Consider the following 16,497-nt stretch of genomic DNA (forward strand, 5'->3'; position numbering starts at 1 on the left):
TTCATAGATCTTTGTGAGGACCAGAAAAATGGTCCCCACAACGTAAAAAAAAACACTTTTTTTTTTTTACTACACTGTGGGGGACATTTGGTCCCCAGAATGCAATATAAACATAGTCCACACACAGGTTTTTGGACTGCAGGAAGAAATCAGAATATCTTGCTCAGGAGCCTAATGGCGAAATCACACTCTCAACCCTGGGATTTGAATCAGCAAGCTTCCGATCACAGACACAGCATCCTAACTCAGTGAGGGACACGCCACCCTTAAGACCTTGTACCCAACACCGCTGCCCATTAATGGACAAGCGGTAAAAATGGATAGAGGAATAAATGTTAATAATTTGAAGAACATTTACAAATTGTGACTAATCTGACCCAACTGGCAAATTTGTTTGCATCTGAGCACAATCAAACCCATTATTTCAATCAGAAAACACCAAAATCATAAAATACAAGTCTCACCTCAACACAAACATCTGCATCCACTTTTCTTGGGATGGTCCCTGTGCCACTCAGGTCAACATTCAGTGTATTCTGACTACACGGTCTGCCGTATTTCAGGTCACTCCTCCTGGAGTCAGTGGTCCCGCAGCCCTCGTAATTGTACACGTGCCGAAGAGTTCCTGTACCTCCGACGTCTGCGTAAAGCGGTGGGTAGTACGGGATAATTGGGAGATTCCCTCCGGATTTATAAAACATCCGCTCATGTCTCCACCTGTAGCACTTTACTGACAATATGGTTATGATGGATACAATAAAAAGGAAGGAAACTACAGCCAAAGATAAAATTAAATAAAAAGTCAAGTCGTCATTATAATCCCTGTCGTGCGTAAAATCAGTGAATTCCGAGAGTATTTCAGGGAAGCTGTCCGCCACCGCCACGTTAACGTTGACTGATGCTGAACGAGGCGGCTGTCCGTTGTCCTCCACTATAAGAGTTAGTTTTTGCTTCACAGCATCTTTATCACTGACCTGGCGTATAGTTCTGATTTCTCCATTCTGTAAGCCCACTGCAAACAGTGGTCTGTCAGCTGGTTTTAGCAGTTTGTATGAGAGCCAGGCATTCTGTCCGGAGTCCACATCAACAGCCACAACTTTAGTAACCAGATAGCCGACTTCTGCTGAACGTGGCACCATTTCTGCCACCAGAGATCCAGCAGTCTGTACTGGGTAGAGAACCTGAGGCGCGTTGTCGTTCTGGTCTTGAATGATTATGCTAACAGTTGCATTACTGCTCAAAGGTGGGCTACCTGCATCTTGCGCTTTAACGCGTAGTTTAATTAGTTTTATTTGTTCATAATCAAATGGCGTTACAGCGTAAATAACCCCGCTGTCTGCGTTTATTGATATATAGGAGCTCAAAGGTAACCCATTCAGATCGCTCTCTTCGATGTAATACGATACCCGAGCATTAGCACCCCAGTCCGCGTCGTTTGCTTTCACGGAAAAAACAGAAAATGACGGAGGGTTATTTTCCATCAGGTAAGCATTGTATGTTTCTTGCTCAAATTGCGGTGCATGGTCGTTAACATCTGAAATCTTTAAGTGGAGAGTTTGATTACTCGAAAGAGAGGGACTTCCTCCGTCAACAGCAATGACTGTGATGTTATATTCGGATGTCTGCTCTCTGTCTAAGACCGAATCAGTCAGTACACTGTAATAGTTTGTTAAAGATGTTTCAATTTTGAATGGAAGAGCCGTATCAATTGAACATTTCACTCTTCCGTTGTCTCCAGAATCCAGATCTTGCACATTAATCATAGCTATAACGGTACCTGGCACGGAGTCTTCTGGCAGTGTGCTTGAAAACGACATCACTGTCATTTTCGGAGCGTTGTCGTTCACATCAAGCACTTCAATTAGGACATCACTAGAATCCGTCAACCCGCCTTGATCTTTAGCCTGCACCTTAATCTCATGTAACTTTGATTTTTCGAAATCTAACTCTCCAGTTACGATTATGTCGCCGGTTGAGGGATTTATAATGAAGAGTTCGTTAATGTTGCGTGTAGCATGTTCAAAGTAGTACTGTATGTGTCCATTAGATTCGTTATCCGCATCCGTGGCACTCACTGTGATCACTAATGTACCTTTAACTGCATTCTCGGGGACTGATGCCCTATAAACGGATTGTTTAAATACTGGAGCATTATCATTTGCATCCAGAACCGCAATGTTTATTTTAACAGTTCCTGTACGCTTAGGATTCCCCCCATCGACAGCTGTTAACATCAAATTAAGCTGTTCCTGTTTCTCTCGATCTAACGGTGTTTGGAGAATCATCTCTACGCTTTTGCTGCCACCCGGTCTACTGTGCACCTTTAGAGCAAAATGGTCTGTCGGATGGAGAGAATAGCCCTGAAGACTGTTTACGCCAACGTCTAGGTCGCGGGCACTTTCAAGAGAAAAGCGCGCTCCCGGTACCGCCGATTCGCTTATTTCCATTTTTAATTCACTCCTTGGAAATACTGGACTATTATCGTTGATATCTAATATTTCTACCGTAACACGATAAAGCTCAATCGGACTTTCCAGAATAATTTCGAAACTGAAGCTGCATACAGGCGCTTCCCCGCATAGCTGTTCCCTGTCTATTCTCTCCCGCACGACCAGTTGTTCTTCCTCTCTGTCTAGCGCTACGTATTCGCTGCCTCCCGGAGAAAAGAGCCGAGCTCGCCCGGTAACCAACCTCTCAGGCTGCAAACCCAGGTCTTTGCCAATATTTCCCACAAATGATCCAACGGCCATTTCTTCAGGAATCGAGTATCTAATATTCCCAGCTGCTGAGTGAAGCGAAAACACAAAAACGAGCAAAATACACAAAAGCCATTCCAGAATCCGTTCGTTTGCACTCATAGTGATTTCACGTCGAGGAGAAATACTTCAATGCACTGACAGAAATTCAGGTCACAACAATAAAATATGCAAAAATAAATCAACCTTTGATAAGGTAAATAAACTTGAAAGAGCAGGCGCCAGCTCGTGTCCCGTAATTCACGCAATATTGCTTATGGATTGTGACCCAGTGAGCAAGTAGGCGAGGTCTCTGCATTACATCTGAGCGAAGCATTCTTGAGAGAAAGCGACACTCAGGGACCAAATGCAGAATTACACACTCTTAGAAATTCATATGCCAAGTCTGTGTGGAGCTATTGCGGCGACTCTGATTAACCGCATTAATTCATCTTTATTACAATAATTTTATCTCTGGGAAAAACAAATAATTGAATATGAGACTATAAACATTCAGTAGGCTACCATTTGCACTTTAATATTAATTTGGGTAACACTTTACTTGAGGGGGCACAAACAACTTAGCCAGTTACTACTCAAGTACAAATCATGAAGGAATATAGTACCTGCATAGAACACATTAAAAGTCACGACTGATGAAGGAACATGGGATCAGTACGTAAGTAACACTTAGTTTCTGGTTAATTAATACATTGAGTAAACAGTGTAGTACTGCATTATTTGTGCCACCCTCCCCCCAGCGAAGTGAAGTGTTACAGTAATTTGAAAGGAATCAAAAATTTAAATTATACCCACAAGCAATAGATTAAATATTTACATTTATATTCAGAGCGAGTGTAAAGTGAAATAACTGAGAAAAGAGGGGCTCACCTCTTCGAAAATATTTGGGTCATCTTTCATTTCTCTCCTGACTGTCTCCTTTCCGCTTAGGTCAACATGTAGCACGCTCCGACTACAAGGCCTGACATATTTCACGTCACTCATTCTGGAGTCAGTCGATCTGCACGTATCATAATTGTACGCGTGCTGCAGTGTCCCCGTTCCTCCAACGTCTGCATAAAGCGGTGGGTAGTATGGGATAACCGGGAGATTCCCCCCAGATTTATAAAACATCCGCTCACGCCTCCATCTGTAGCATTTTGCTGATATTATGGTAACAATGGAGACAACGAAAAGGAAAGAAACTACAGCCAAAGCCAAGATTAAATAAAAAGTCAGGTTGTCGTTGTATTTTTTGTCATAGGTAAAATCATTGAATTCCGAGAGCACTTCAGGGAAGCTGTCCGCCACCACCACGTTAACACTGACTGATGCTGAACGAGGTGGTTTCCCGTTGTCCTCCACTACGATCGTTAGCTTTTGCCTCACAGAATCTTTATCGCTGATCTGACGTATAGTCCTGATTTCTCCATTCTGTAAGCCGACTTCGAACAGGGGCCTGTCAGCTGCTTTCAGCAGTTTATATGAGAGCCAGGCATTCTGGCCAGAGTCCACATCAACAGCCACAACCTTAGTAACCAGATAGCCGACATCCGCTGAATGAGGAACCAATTCAGTCACCAGAGAGTTACCAGTGTGTACTGGGTAGAGAATTTGCGGTGAGTTGTCATTCTGGTCCAGGATAAAAACTTTTACCGTCACGTTATTGCTCAGCGGAGGTGATCCTCCATCTTGCGCTTTTACGCGAAACTGGAAATCCTTTATCTGCTCGTAATCCAGGGAGCGCACAGAGTGAACCACACCGCTCTCGGAGTTGACAGACACATAAGATGAGACAGGCACTCCGTTTACAGACGAATCTTCCAGTATATAGGAAACACGCGAGTTTTGGTTCCAGTCTGCATCACTGGCTTTCACTGAAAATATGGAGAGCCCTGGTGCGTTGTTCTCAAGTACATAGGTGACATATGAACTTTGTTCAAAAACTGGGACATTGTCGTTCACGTCAGATATCTGTAAGTTTAAAATGACGCTGCTGGAAAGTGAGGGGATTCCTTCATCTGCGCAGATCACGGTAATGTTATATTCAGACTGTGTTTCTCGATCCAAAGACGATCCAGTAACCAAACTGTAAAAATCATTTGAGGTTGATCTGATGCTAAATGGAATGTTTTCATCGATCCTACAATGAACCTTTCCATTACTCTCAGAATCAGGGTCCTGCACTGTCATTATCGCTACCACTGTGTTCTGGGGAGAGTCCTCAGGTACTGACTTTGACTTCGACATCAGATTTATTATAGGACTGTTATCATTTACATCTATAACATCGATTATTACCTTACATAAATCAGACAGACCACCGTGATCTTTTGCTTTAATATCAATCTGATAATGTTTAGCTTTTTCATAGTCCATTTCACCGACTAACCTTACTTCGCCACTGTTTTCGTCTATCTCAAATAAATTAGACATCATATCTATGCTTCTGGAAATAGAATATTTGATTTCACCATTAGAACCTTGGTCTAAGTCAGACGCGCTGACCTTGGTTAAAACGGTACCTCTGGAAACATTCTCTGTTACCGCTGCCTTGTAAATTGGCTGCGAGAACACAGGAGCGTTGTCATTAGCGTCAAGTACATTAATATATATCTGTACAGTGCCAGACATCGGCGGGTCGCCACCATCCATTGCTGTTAAAAGGAGCGTCAGTTTATCCCGTGTTTCCCTGTCCAGCGGTTTTTGTAAAATCATTTCTACATTCTTACTTCCGTCTGTCTGACTGTGTAGTTTTAGAAGAAAATTATCGGTTGGTTCAAGTTTATAGCTTTGCAGACCATTAATGCCAATATCGGGATCAACTGCCTTTTCCAGCAAGAATCTAGCTGCAGTATGGGCTGACTCGCTTATTTCAAACGTCATTTCAGTTTTTAAAAAATCAGGTGCGTTATCGTTTATGTCTATTATCTCTATTGTGACCTGATAGAATTCCATCGGATTATCTAGAACTAACTGAAAATACAAAGCGCAGGGGGATGTTTTTCCACAGAGAGATTCGCGATCTATTCTTTCTTTAATAAGGAGGACCCCATTTTCTCTGTCCAATTCGACGTATTCTGCGCTGCCAGTCGTGTATATACGGGCGTTACCAGAATTAAGTCTTTTTAAATTTAAGCTCAGATCTTGCGCTACATTACCGATGAATGACCCTATAGCCATTTCCTCCGGGATGGAGTAACTAACTTGGCCATATACTGAACTGAGAAAAAGCAGAAAAATAAACCATGCTACTTGCCGTGTCATTGACGAAGCAGACATTGTCGCCACAGCATTCATGAAATATTGCCCAAATACGAACAGTTATTAAAAAAAAATCGAAATTCCAAATTACAGATGAATGAAGAAAGTCCAGTTTTGCGCAACAGTAGAAATTGTATTTTTCCACAAACGCTCCTCCATAAACAAAGATCTATCGCTTTGGACAGCCCTCTCCTCTCTCGCTAGTTCTCTCACACATCGAATTTACTGTGGAGGTCCTGCTGCAAACTGCTAAGAGAACAGCTGCGTCCTAAACAACAGCGTCACACTGAGTTCAAATGCTGCATTGCAAATAATAATTTAAAATTATATATTCACCACTGAAGTCTGTGTAAATCACATATCACCATCGCAAGGAGTAACGAAGAATGGAAGTAAAATATTTTGGCAGTTCATTTTATATATTCCTTGTGCTAGTCACTGATGTTGACGAATAATTTGAAATGTTGTTACACGATAATAACTAAATAATAAAATAAATTGCTGTTGCTTGACTGAAAAAGTGTTTCAGTCAAAACGGTTTAGAAGCTGCAGTAGTGAAAGCTTAACACAGTGACGTTTATGCATATAAAGTGGAGTTTTACTTTATAACGTATATGAAAATGAAAACTCCATTTCAAGGACACCTTGTATTAAAAAGAAAACTAAAATGTAAACCATCAGCTGAAACACTGGGTTACGGGGTGCTCTTTCAAATTTCAGTCAACTCAGGTATATCCGAAAGCGGAAAATGATTGAAAAAACATTTTTAAAAAAACCTAAATCGGCACATTTCATTTAAAAAAACAGATTGTGTTTATTACTTGCTATAATTCCTTTTTATCGTCATTCTACAAGTAGCGAATACAAAGTAGTTTCAGTCTTCCCACATCCCATCTTGCTGTCCTATGAGACATACACAGACATGTAGGCTTAGCCTGTCAGAAAAAAGAGTACCAGTTTATACCTTTCCTTGTCACTGGGGCTGTACCCTCGATTTAGTCTAATTCAAGGTAGAGAAATGGAGGAACACCCCCAAGGTGCAAACAATATTAATGTACCCCCTATGGTACAAAAATGTTGCACAGAGTCCATTTCTGTACCATAAAATGAACAATCACCTACAACTAAGGTACAACTGGCGGACCCTTGAAGGTACAGCAGCAGGGACAAGCAAAGGTACAAATTTGTATTCTTTTTTCTGACTGTACAGGTAAGACGGAAGCTTGAGATCAGAGCGCAAGATCACCCATTTATCTAGCGCCCCTAGAGGAAGCTGGATTAAAGGCTTTTTTCTTGGGGCAAACGGTAATATAATATTGCACAACACACGTATGCAAATGAACATATTGTACAACAGCACATTAGTATGCGCATATAAGCTCACCTGTTTTTCAGAAAACTCATGGCTTTCTACTTCTTGCTGTGAGCGTGGCATTGTCTCTGTTCCACTGGCATCCATGCTAACGATGCTTTGAGTATAAGGTCTGATGTGTTTCATATCACTCTTCCTGGAGTCGGTTGTCCTGCACACCTCGTAATTATACACATGCTGCAGAGTTCCCGTCCCATCGACGTCTGCGTAAAGCGGTGGATAATATGGAATAACTGGAAGATTGGACTCGTAAAATATACGTGACTGTCGCCATTTATAAATTTTCACTGATATTATAACTACCACAGACGACACAAACAGAAAGGAAACGACGGCTAAAGCCAAAATTAAGTAAAAAGTCAGGTTGTCATTGTAATCCTTGTCGCGCGTAAAATCAGGAAATTCCATGAGCGTTTCAGGGAAGCTGTCCGCCACCGCCACGTTAACACTGACTGTAGCTGACCGAGCGGGCTGTCCGTTGTCCTCAACTACAACAGTTAACTTTTGCTTTACAGCATCCTTATCACTGACCTGACGTACAGTTCTGATTTCTCCATTCTGTGAGCCCACTTCGAAAAGCGCCCTCTCTGATGGTTTTAGCAGTTTATATGAGAGCCAGGCATTCTGTCCGGAGTCCACATCAACAGCCACAACTTTAGTAACCAAATAGCCGACTTCTGCTGAACGTGGCACCATTTCAGCCACTAAAGATCCACCAGTCTGTACCGGATAGAGAACTTGAGGCGCGTTGTCATTCTGGTCTGTAATAACGATGGTAATTGTCGCGTTACTGCTAAGTGGCGGGGAGCCTCCATCCTGTGCCTTGATATCAATCTGTAATTCTTTAATTTGCTCGTAGTCAAAAGAGCGCATTGCGTGGAGAGCGCCATTCTCTGCGTTGATTGAGATACAAGATGATGTTAATATTCCATTAATTTCTGTGTCCACGAGAAAATAGGATATATGCGCATTATTGCCCGTATCCGCATCGCTCGCTTTGATGGTGAATACGGACGCCCCCACTGCGTTATTCTCCTGGACATTAACTGTGTAAGTCTTACGTTCAAATACTGGCGCATTATCGTTGACATCGGAGAGTTTTAGAGTTAAGGTTTTGTTACTGGAATATGATGGCGACCCTTCGTCTACCGCTGTGATAATTATAGTATACTCTGATACCTTCTCTCGATCTAAAACTTGATCTGTTACCAAACTGTAAAAATCAGATGATGGGGTTGTAATTTTAAATGGTAAATCTAGATTAATGAAACACTTGACTTTTCCGTTTTTTCCTGAGTCTACGTCTTTAATTTTTAGTATCGCAATTACTGTGCCTAATGCACAGTCTTCGGGTACAGGGTTAGAAAATGACATCAGTGTAATCACAGGGACGTTGTCATTCACGTCAATGACATCGATAATTACTTTACTCGTACCGGTTAATCCCCCCTTGTCTGTTGCTTGTACGTTTATTTCGTATTGTTTGAATTTTTCAAAATCTAACAGGCCACTGACTGTGATTGCGCCAGTATGTGGGTTGACATCGAAGACAGAGAGGGTATCCGCCCCATCAGAAAAGGAATAGGTTACTTCTCCATTAGATCCGCTATCTAAATCAGTTGCACTCACTTTCAGTACCGTTGTCTCCATTGCCGAATTCTCTCTTAACGATGCTTTATAAACTGGCTCGAGGAATACGGGCGCATTGTCGTTCGCATCTAGAACTATTATATTTATAGTGACCGAGCCGGATTTCTGAGGACTACCACCGTCGTAGGCGGTTAAAACTAATTTGTGCTCCGCCTGTTTCTCTCTATCAAGTGGATTCTGCAGCACCATTTCCACGTATTTTGTACCGTCAAGACGTGACAATACTTTCACAGTAAAATGGTCATTAGGGCTAATTCTATAAGTCTGGAGCGTATTGACTCCAACATCCGGATCTTTTGCACCATCTAAAGAGAACAGGGCTCCAGAAAGCGCCAATTCAGATATTTCAAAATTTATTTCCTTCCTAACAAAAACAGGAGAATTATCATTTATATCTAAGATCTCGATATCTACACGATGCAGCTCCAATGGATCTTCTAGTATTATTTGGAAGTGCAGAGAGCACGGAGACACTGGGCCACAAAGCTCCTCTCTATCAATTCTTTCTTTCACCAGCAGCGTCCCTTTATCAGCATTCAGACCGATATACTCACGACCATCCTCCGTAAAAACCCGAGCTCGTCCCGATTTAAGTCGTTTGGCATCCAGACCTAAATCCTGTGCGACATTCCCCACAAATGAGCCCTTTGTCATTTCTTCCGGAATAGAATAGCGGACTTGTCCGTAAACACCCTTCGCGATACAAACGCAGAGGAGGAGAAGCTGCAGCTGCCATTTCCAAACCCAAGCAACGTTCCCGGCAAAACAATGAAATACCATCCTTCCTTGAAACTCTGATTGAAGACAAAGAATAAACTGTATCTTTAGTTCTGCATCCCAAATGTGTGGGGCACGAGCACAACCAACGATTACATCCGTATCGAAGTCCGACGTGCTTGAGTGCGAGCGCAGCGTCGTGGCCGAAAGCTCCTGCTATGTGTGTAATATCTCACCAAAACACACGAAGCAGAATCATATAAGCAGTGATCAACAGCGGCACTTAGAGCACTGAATAAAAACTGCAATGCCTGCCAAGGGTGTCCTTAAAAACTGACTTAAACAGTATGTCGAGCCCATTTTATCTTTGTTTCTAATAAAATATACACTATTTTAAACAAAATACATACAGTGTTCAAATTATTATGTTGGGCATCGACATTGGAAAATTTAGATTGTTAATAGCATTAAAATACGTACAATTTAAATCAATGTTAAAAAATAAACTGGAAGAGCGAAATAGATACATATGAGTGGAAGCTCACACATCTGGCCTGGTATTTCATCGTTAGTAATTATTGTTGAAATTCTCCGCAGAGTCGTGCTGCTCACGGTACATTCAGAGGAATACAAGGAGAAGCTTTTCTTCTTTAGCCATTTGGCGGGTTATTTATTGGAAGAACAAAAAAAATGCGACTGCTCACCACAACAGTTAGGCTCGCACTGGAAAGTACCGAAGAAGATTGCACGCACAGAATAATTGACTACGGCAAGTCAACTTGATCAAAATGCACAATGCATATTCACATACATTGATTCTGTGTGTTCTCGCGCCCTCTTGTAATACGAACAGTTTAGATTATTGAATACTGAGGACACATATTTTCATACATCTTAACACCCCCACTTGTACTCAGGTTGTAAAATGAATAACAACAAACAAAAAATAGAATAAATGTGGACCCTTGGCATACACATTATTCTCCAAAAAGAAGACCTGCAAACTTCTTCAGTTTAAACTTATTGACAGGTTTCGTCATTACATCAGCGACCATCTCATCAGTAGAACAATATGTCAAAATCACCTTGCCCTCATTTATAGTAGACCTAATAAAATGATACTTTATGTCTATGTGTTTGCATCGCTTTCTTTTTACAGGGTTTCTGGCGAGAGCAATTGTTCCCTGATTGTCTTCATGTATGACCGCTTGTGTGTACTTGTAGCTATCCATATTCCCTAGTAATTCTTCTAGGTAAAGGCACTCTTGAATAGTAGAAGCAAGTGCCATATATTCTGCCTCGCATGTGGAGAGTGCAACGGTAGGTTGTTTCCTAGTCTTCCAGGAGACAAGTGCACTGTTTTCACTAAGACTCACACAGTATCCTGTGGTACTGCGGCGATCACTGGTATCAGCCGCCCAGTCAGCATCGCTGTAGGCTTGTATACCTAGGTTCTCAGTGGTGTTTCTCCTAAAAGTTAACCCTTTATCTGTTGTACCTTTGAGATATCGCAGGACATGCTTCACAGTGACCCATTGCTCCTCTGTAGGCTCAGCTAGGTACTGCGACAGCCTGCTCACCACAAAACTTAAATCAGGCCTAGTGCAGGTTGTCAGGTATATCAGACTGCCCACGGCTTCTCTGTACATCCTGATGTCTGTCATTTTAACCGCATCACAATTGTATTCGAGCTTCTGCTCACAAGGAGTCTCTCTAATCCTACATTCTGACATGTTAAAACGTTGTAGAATCTTGTTAGTGTACTTCTCCTGTGACATCTTAATACATCCATCTGAAAAATCAAAATCAATACCAAGAAAATGTTTGAGTTGCCCCAAATCCTTCATCTTAAACTGCTCTGCAAGCCTCCTTTTTACCTTTTTCAGTTTCTCTTCATCGCTTGCAGCGATAATCAAATCATCGACCCAAACGATTATGATCACCTTCCCTTCTTTTGACTCTTGGGAATATACACAGTGGTCGGCTTGGTTTTGTGTGAATCCATTGTCAGTTAAACAATCATGCAAAACCCTATTCCAATTTCGTCCAGACTGTTTAAGCCCATAAAGAGACTTCTCCAGCTTGTAGACTACACCCTCTTTTTCTTGATAACCCTCTGGTGGATTGATGTAGATCTCATAGTCTATGGGGGCGTGTAAGAACGCAGTTTTCACGTCCATTTGGTGCACAAGTAAATTTTCCTGTACTGCCTTCTGTAGCACCACCCTTACACTCGTTAAATCTGCGGTGGGTGAAAACGTTTCCCCATAGTCTACTCCCATTTTCTGGCTGTAGCCCTTGGCCACAAATCGCGCCTTGTACTGGTCCTTCCCATCTATACCAGACTTGATTGCGTAAACCCACCTACCCCCCACTGGTTTCTTGCCTACAGGTAGTGTTGTCGGGGTAAAGGTTTTGTTCTCATTTAAGGACTGGATTTCCTCATCCATGGCTTTTCTCCATTCTTTTGAATTGTCTGACTCCATTGCTTCCCCATACGTCTGTGGAATGCCACAAACTGCTCTGCAGCAGTAGTCTACCGTGATGTGGACTGCATCACTATCATAGTTTTCGGTTACGAAGTCACCTAAGTAATTTGGTGCCCTCCTTTCTCTAGTTGGATACCTTTTACTCTCAGGCTCAACACTTGTCACACTTTCTTCTGTTTCATTTTGCTCAGTAGACTCTCTTGCTGCTCTTGGACTACTATGTGAACTTCTACCGGGTTTATTTGGCTCTGGAGCCTTTTCTGAACTCCTATTGACCCCCTGCGCCTCACTAGTCCCGAGCCCTACATTGTCATCATCACATGGATCTGGCTCGTCTGTCTGCGTTTGTCTTTTCACAGTGGTCTTGCTCACAAACTTTACTAGCCTGTGTTTTTGCACCTTGTTCGTATCTGGGTGATACACCAAATACGCTGGGCTGTTTTTGTCGTATCCCACAAAACGTCCCTGTTCACATCTGGAGTCAAGTTTTCCTTTTTCCTGTTTGTAAGTGTAGCATACAGACCCAAATCTCTGCATTCTGGACACATTAGGCTTTTTGTCTGTCAACATCTCATAAGGAGTCTGCCCTGTACGCCTATTGAAACATCTGTTGCGTACCACTGCTGCTGTTTGCACTGCGTATTGCCATAGGTACTTTGGTAACTTGCTTTCAACTAGCATGCACCTACCCATCTCAAAAAGAGTACGCCAACCACGCTCCGCAGTTCCATTTTGGTGCGGGGAGTACGGAGCTGTCGTTTCATGTCTAATTTTGTTTTTCCTCAACAGAGCCTGGAAATCACTACATGTGAATTCCGTTCCGTTATCGGATCTGATGCACCTCACTTTCCCGTAAGGGGATACATCTGCAAGGAACTTCTCGGTTGCCTGCATTGAGTCACTCTTTTTCTTTAGAAAATATACAAACATTGCATTTGAGTAATCGTCAATGAATGATTGCACATATTTGTATCCATCTAGTGACTCTGTGGCTACTGGACCTGCAAGGTCTGTGTGTACCAACTGTAAGGGAGCCTTTGCTTTGATATCGGGGTTCCTATTTCTGGTTTGGGTAAACTTCCCCTGAATACACACCTCACACACTTTTTCAGGCCTACTCATTTTCCCTTTGATCTGCATACCGTCAACTACATCTTGTAACCTAAGCACATCGTCATAGTTACAGTGGCCTAGTATCTCATGCCATGCTTGGATGTCGTGACTTGCATTACACTTATCATCATTAGACTCAATTTCAGTGTGCAGGTAGTACAACCTGCCATACACATGAATGTCAAACCTGGAACCGTCTCTGGCTATCAGGACGTTTTTGTCTTCTTTGAAGACGACTGTAGACCCATTCGTGGTTGCTGCCTTCACCGAGAAAATGTTCTGTGGGTACGACGGTACATACAGAGCGTCTCTCAGTTTCGCTTTGCACCGTCGTCCACTGCTGTCGATGAGGGAAACCACTGCAGTGCCTCTCCGCTGAGCGACGCCGCTGCATCTGGTGCCATCTGCCAACTCGACGCTGTGGGTCTCCGGCCTGAAGGTGCTGTCGAAACTGGTGAACAAGACGATGTCATTGATGACGTGAGAGGTGGCTCCCGTGTCCACCATCAGGCCCCTCTCCTGAACGTTACGTGCCGGCTGCTGCTGAACACTGGCCTCTCCATCCGCCATCTTGAACGCGTAGTCCTCCTCGAGCTCAGCATTTTCTGAAACTTTACTCACACCATCCCTTTTGTCTCTGTCTTTTCGCCTGCATGTAGCGTCTTTGTGTGTGTCATTTTTACAAACACTACACCATGTTTTCTGTCGACACGCCTTCGCACGGTGACCTTTGGTGCCGCACTTGAAGCACACCATCTCGGTGTTGTCTTTGCTCGGCCCACGTTCGCTTGTCTTGGGAGGTCGCCGTCCGGTTCTCCCTTGGGTCTTCATCACGCTGTCGTTGGACTCGGTTGCCCTTATGTTCTCTGTTTCTTCAAAACTTCGTAGCTTGGTCTTAAACTCCGCAAACGTTATGTTGTCATACGTGTGCGCCACATAAATTGCAAATGGTTTAAAACTCTCTGGTAATCCCTTCAAGACCATTGCCACCAGCAGACCGTCCCCCAACGTTTCTCCCGCATTTTTCAGCGCAGTTATGGCGGTCTCCGCTCTTATGATATAGTCCGTCACACTTTCGTCTTTTGACTTCTGAAGTGATGTCAGCGTGGTGTATAAGTTGATTATACGGGGCTTTCCCTTCCCTGCATAATATTCTCTCAAAATCTTTAACACCTTTCTTCCATCGTTTTGCGCATCTCTCATTACCAAAGACAGACTTTTGTCATCTAGCAGTAAGATTAACTCTGCATACGCGTCCGCGTTTTTCGCAGGATCTGCTGCTATTTCAGCTTCTGTCCGTGGCTCTTTTAATACAGTGTCTTTTAGCCCCAATAAATGAAAATGTCCCAAAAGTTTAGTTTCCCAAATTTCATACTTAGTCTCATCTCCGTCGAATGTCAGTCGAAGTAACCTGCTTCTACTTGTCATTCGTTGCTCCGCCATGTTAGCTTTCTCCTCAACACACGGTCTGTTGCAACTTTTCTTGACTTCTTGGGAACCGTCGACTAACTTCTCTTCTTCCGAATGATTCCTGGGCCCATAACCTGTTGAAATTCTCCGCAGAGTCGTGCTGCTCACGGTACATTCAGAGGAATACAAGGAGAAGCTTTTCTTCTTTAGCCATTTGGCGGGTTATTTATTGGAAGAACAAAAAAAATGCGACTGCTCACCACAACAGTTAGGCTCGCACTGGAAAGTACCGAAGAAGATTGCACGCACAGAATAATTGACTACGGCAAGTCAACTTGATCAAAATGCACAATGCATATTCACATACATTGATTCTGTGTGTTCTCGCGCCCTCTTGTAATACGAACAGTTTAGATTATTGAATACTGAGGACACATATTTTCATACATCTTAACAATTATATTTCCAAAGTGTCATGTATTAATTCGTCAGAAGAGTCATTATTCTGTATCGAAATGAAGGATTCCAGGTGTATTTCTCACTCCTAGCAACCACGTCATTAATTATTATACATCAGTTATGATCTCTGACTTAAATACAAACAAACAGCAAAGAAGAACATCGGCAAAAATAGCGATATGTACAACTATGGCTGCATATTTAAAGATGCAAAAGTACAATTCCGACATTACTTCGAATTTTAATGCTAAATAGTGATTTGAACAATCTTGTAACTTAAATGCACTTAATTAAAGCGACCGCATGAATTAACAGATTGTTAAATAAAGCAAATGTATACTTAACACTTCTTTTAAAACATTTAATTGCGCATCTTTTAAAAGACAGATCTGACGAAGAACATAATTATTGCATTATAAATTGTGATATTTTAAAAAGGATTATATATATGATAGTGAAACATCACGGGAAAATTAAATATATATTTAAAATACAGGACATATAATAGGCATAGTAGTAAAATAAAAACATCAAAGTAGATTTGAAACGCATTTCTCACCTGATTTTCTGCGTTAAAATACTATTCATATTAATATACAGAAGCATAAACATTGTTTTACAGGTCTGAATAATTGTTATGCAACTGGTAACAGTTACATGCCATGTTATTCAAATATCAGGATCAAGTGGGACGTTTTGATTGACCGCATAGGTGCAGAACCATGAAAAACAGAGACAAATCCAAAAGAGCCAATTGTGGACCTTGCCTGATGCTAGTGATGGCGTATCTAACACACAAATCCATATTAATGATTACACGTAGGGCTAAACAAAACGTCGTGTGGACAGGGGGCTGTAATTAATTAGATACGCTACATAGGGCCTACGGTATAAACGTCTTATTGCTAAGGTCGATGCACTTAGCATGAACTTAAACCCCTGGATCATTTGTCGTGAGAGAAACCACCGGCATCTTTTTTCGGATTACGCTAAAACTTTCAGTTTCTGTTTCACAGCATCATTATCGCTAATCTGGCAAAGCCCGGTCAACGCACTAGCATACATAGGCGGCTGCCTGGAGCGCCATCGTACGAGGGGGCGCTGACGTAGCAAACCGCCATACAGCCTCGTCATAACCAACAGACATTCTGGAAACATTTGCAACACGCAAATCCATGCGATCTAATTCGAGGAAACAAAAAGTCTATATTGGTGTATGAAACTTAAATATGCTTACAATTAATTCTATAGAACATATATATTATATAGGACTACTCCGTAAACTTGA

At 42.2% G+C, this 16,497-nt stretch overlaps 2 protein-coding genes across 43 annotated transcripts in view; both read right to left on the bottom strand.

The window, feature by feature from the left end:
* Positions 1–16,497, bottom strand: part of LOC111859848 (protocadherin gamma-C5-like) — a 219,694-nt gene that overhangs the window by 59,150 nt on the left and 144,047 nt on the right. For 2 of the 42 annotated variants that reach the window (XM_023842926.2, XM_023842904.2), the window contains exon 1: positions 7,384–9,948. The exons of 36 other annotated variants lie outside the window; for them this stretch is intronic. In XM_023842926.2, coding sequence (XP_023698694.2) covers positions 7,384–9,801 — 2,418 coding nt within the window. In that variant the 5' untranslated portion in view covers positions 9,802–9,948. Of the gene's footprint in view, positions 1–464; positions 3,060–3,626; positions 6,594–7,383; positions 9,949–16,497 lie in introns of those variants that run through there. 4 more of the 42 variants (XM_023842909.2, XM_023842930.2, XM_072717487.1 and 1 more) reach the window with 4 other exon arrangements.
* The window catches only part of LOC140593321 (protocadherin beta-15-like), a 36,531-nt gene that overhangs the window by 14,702 nt on the left and 5,332 nt on the right, over positions 1–16,497 (bottom strand). The window lies entirely within an intron of this gene.

Source organism: Paramormyrops kingsleyae, chromosome 10, assembly GCF_048594095.1.
Source record: "Paramormyrops kingsleyae isolate MSU_618 chromosome 10, PKINGS_0.4, whole genome shotgun sequence".
NCBI lineage: Eukaryota > Metazoa > Chordata > Actinopteri > Osteoglossiformes > Mormyridae > Paramormyrops > Paramormyrops kingsleyae.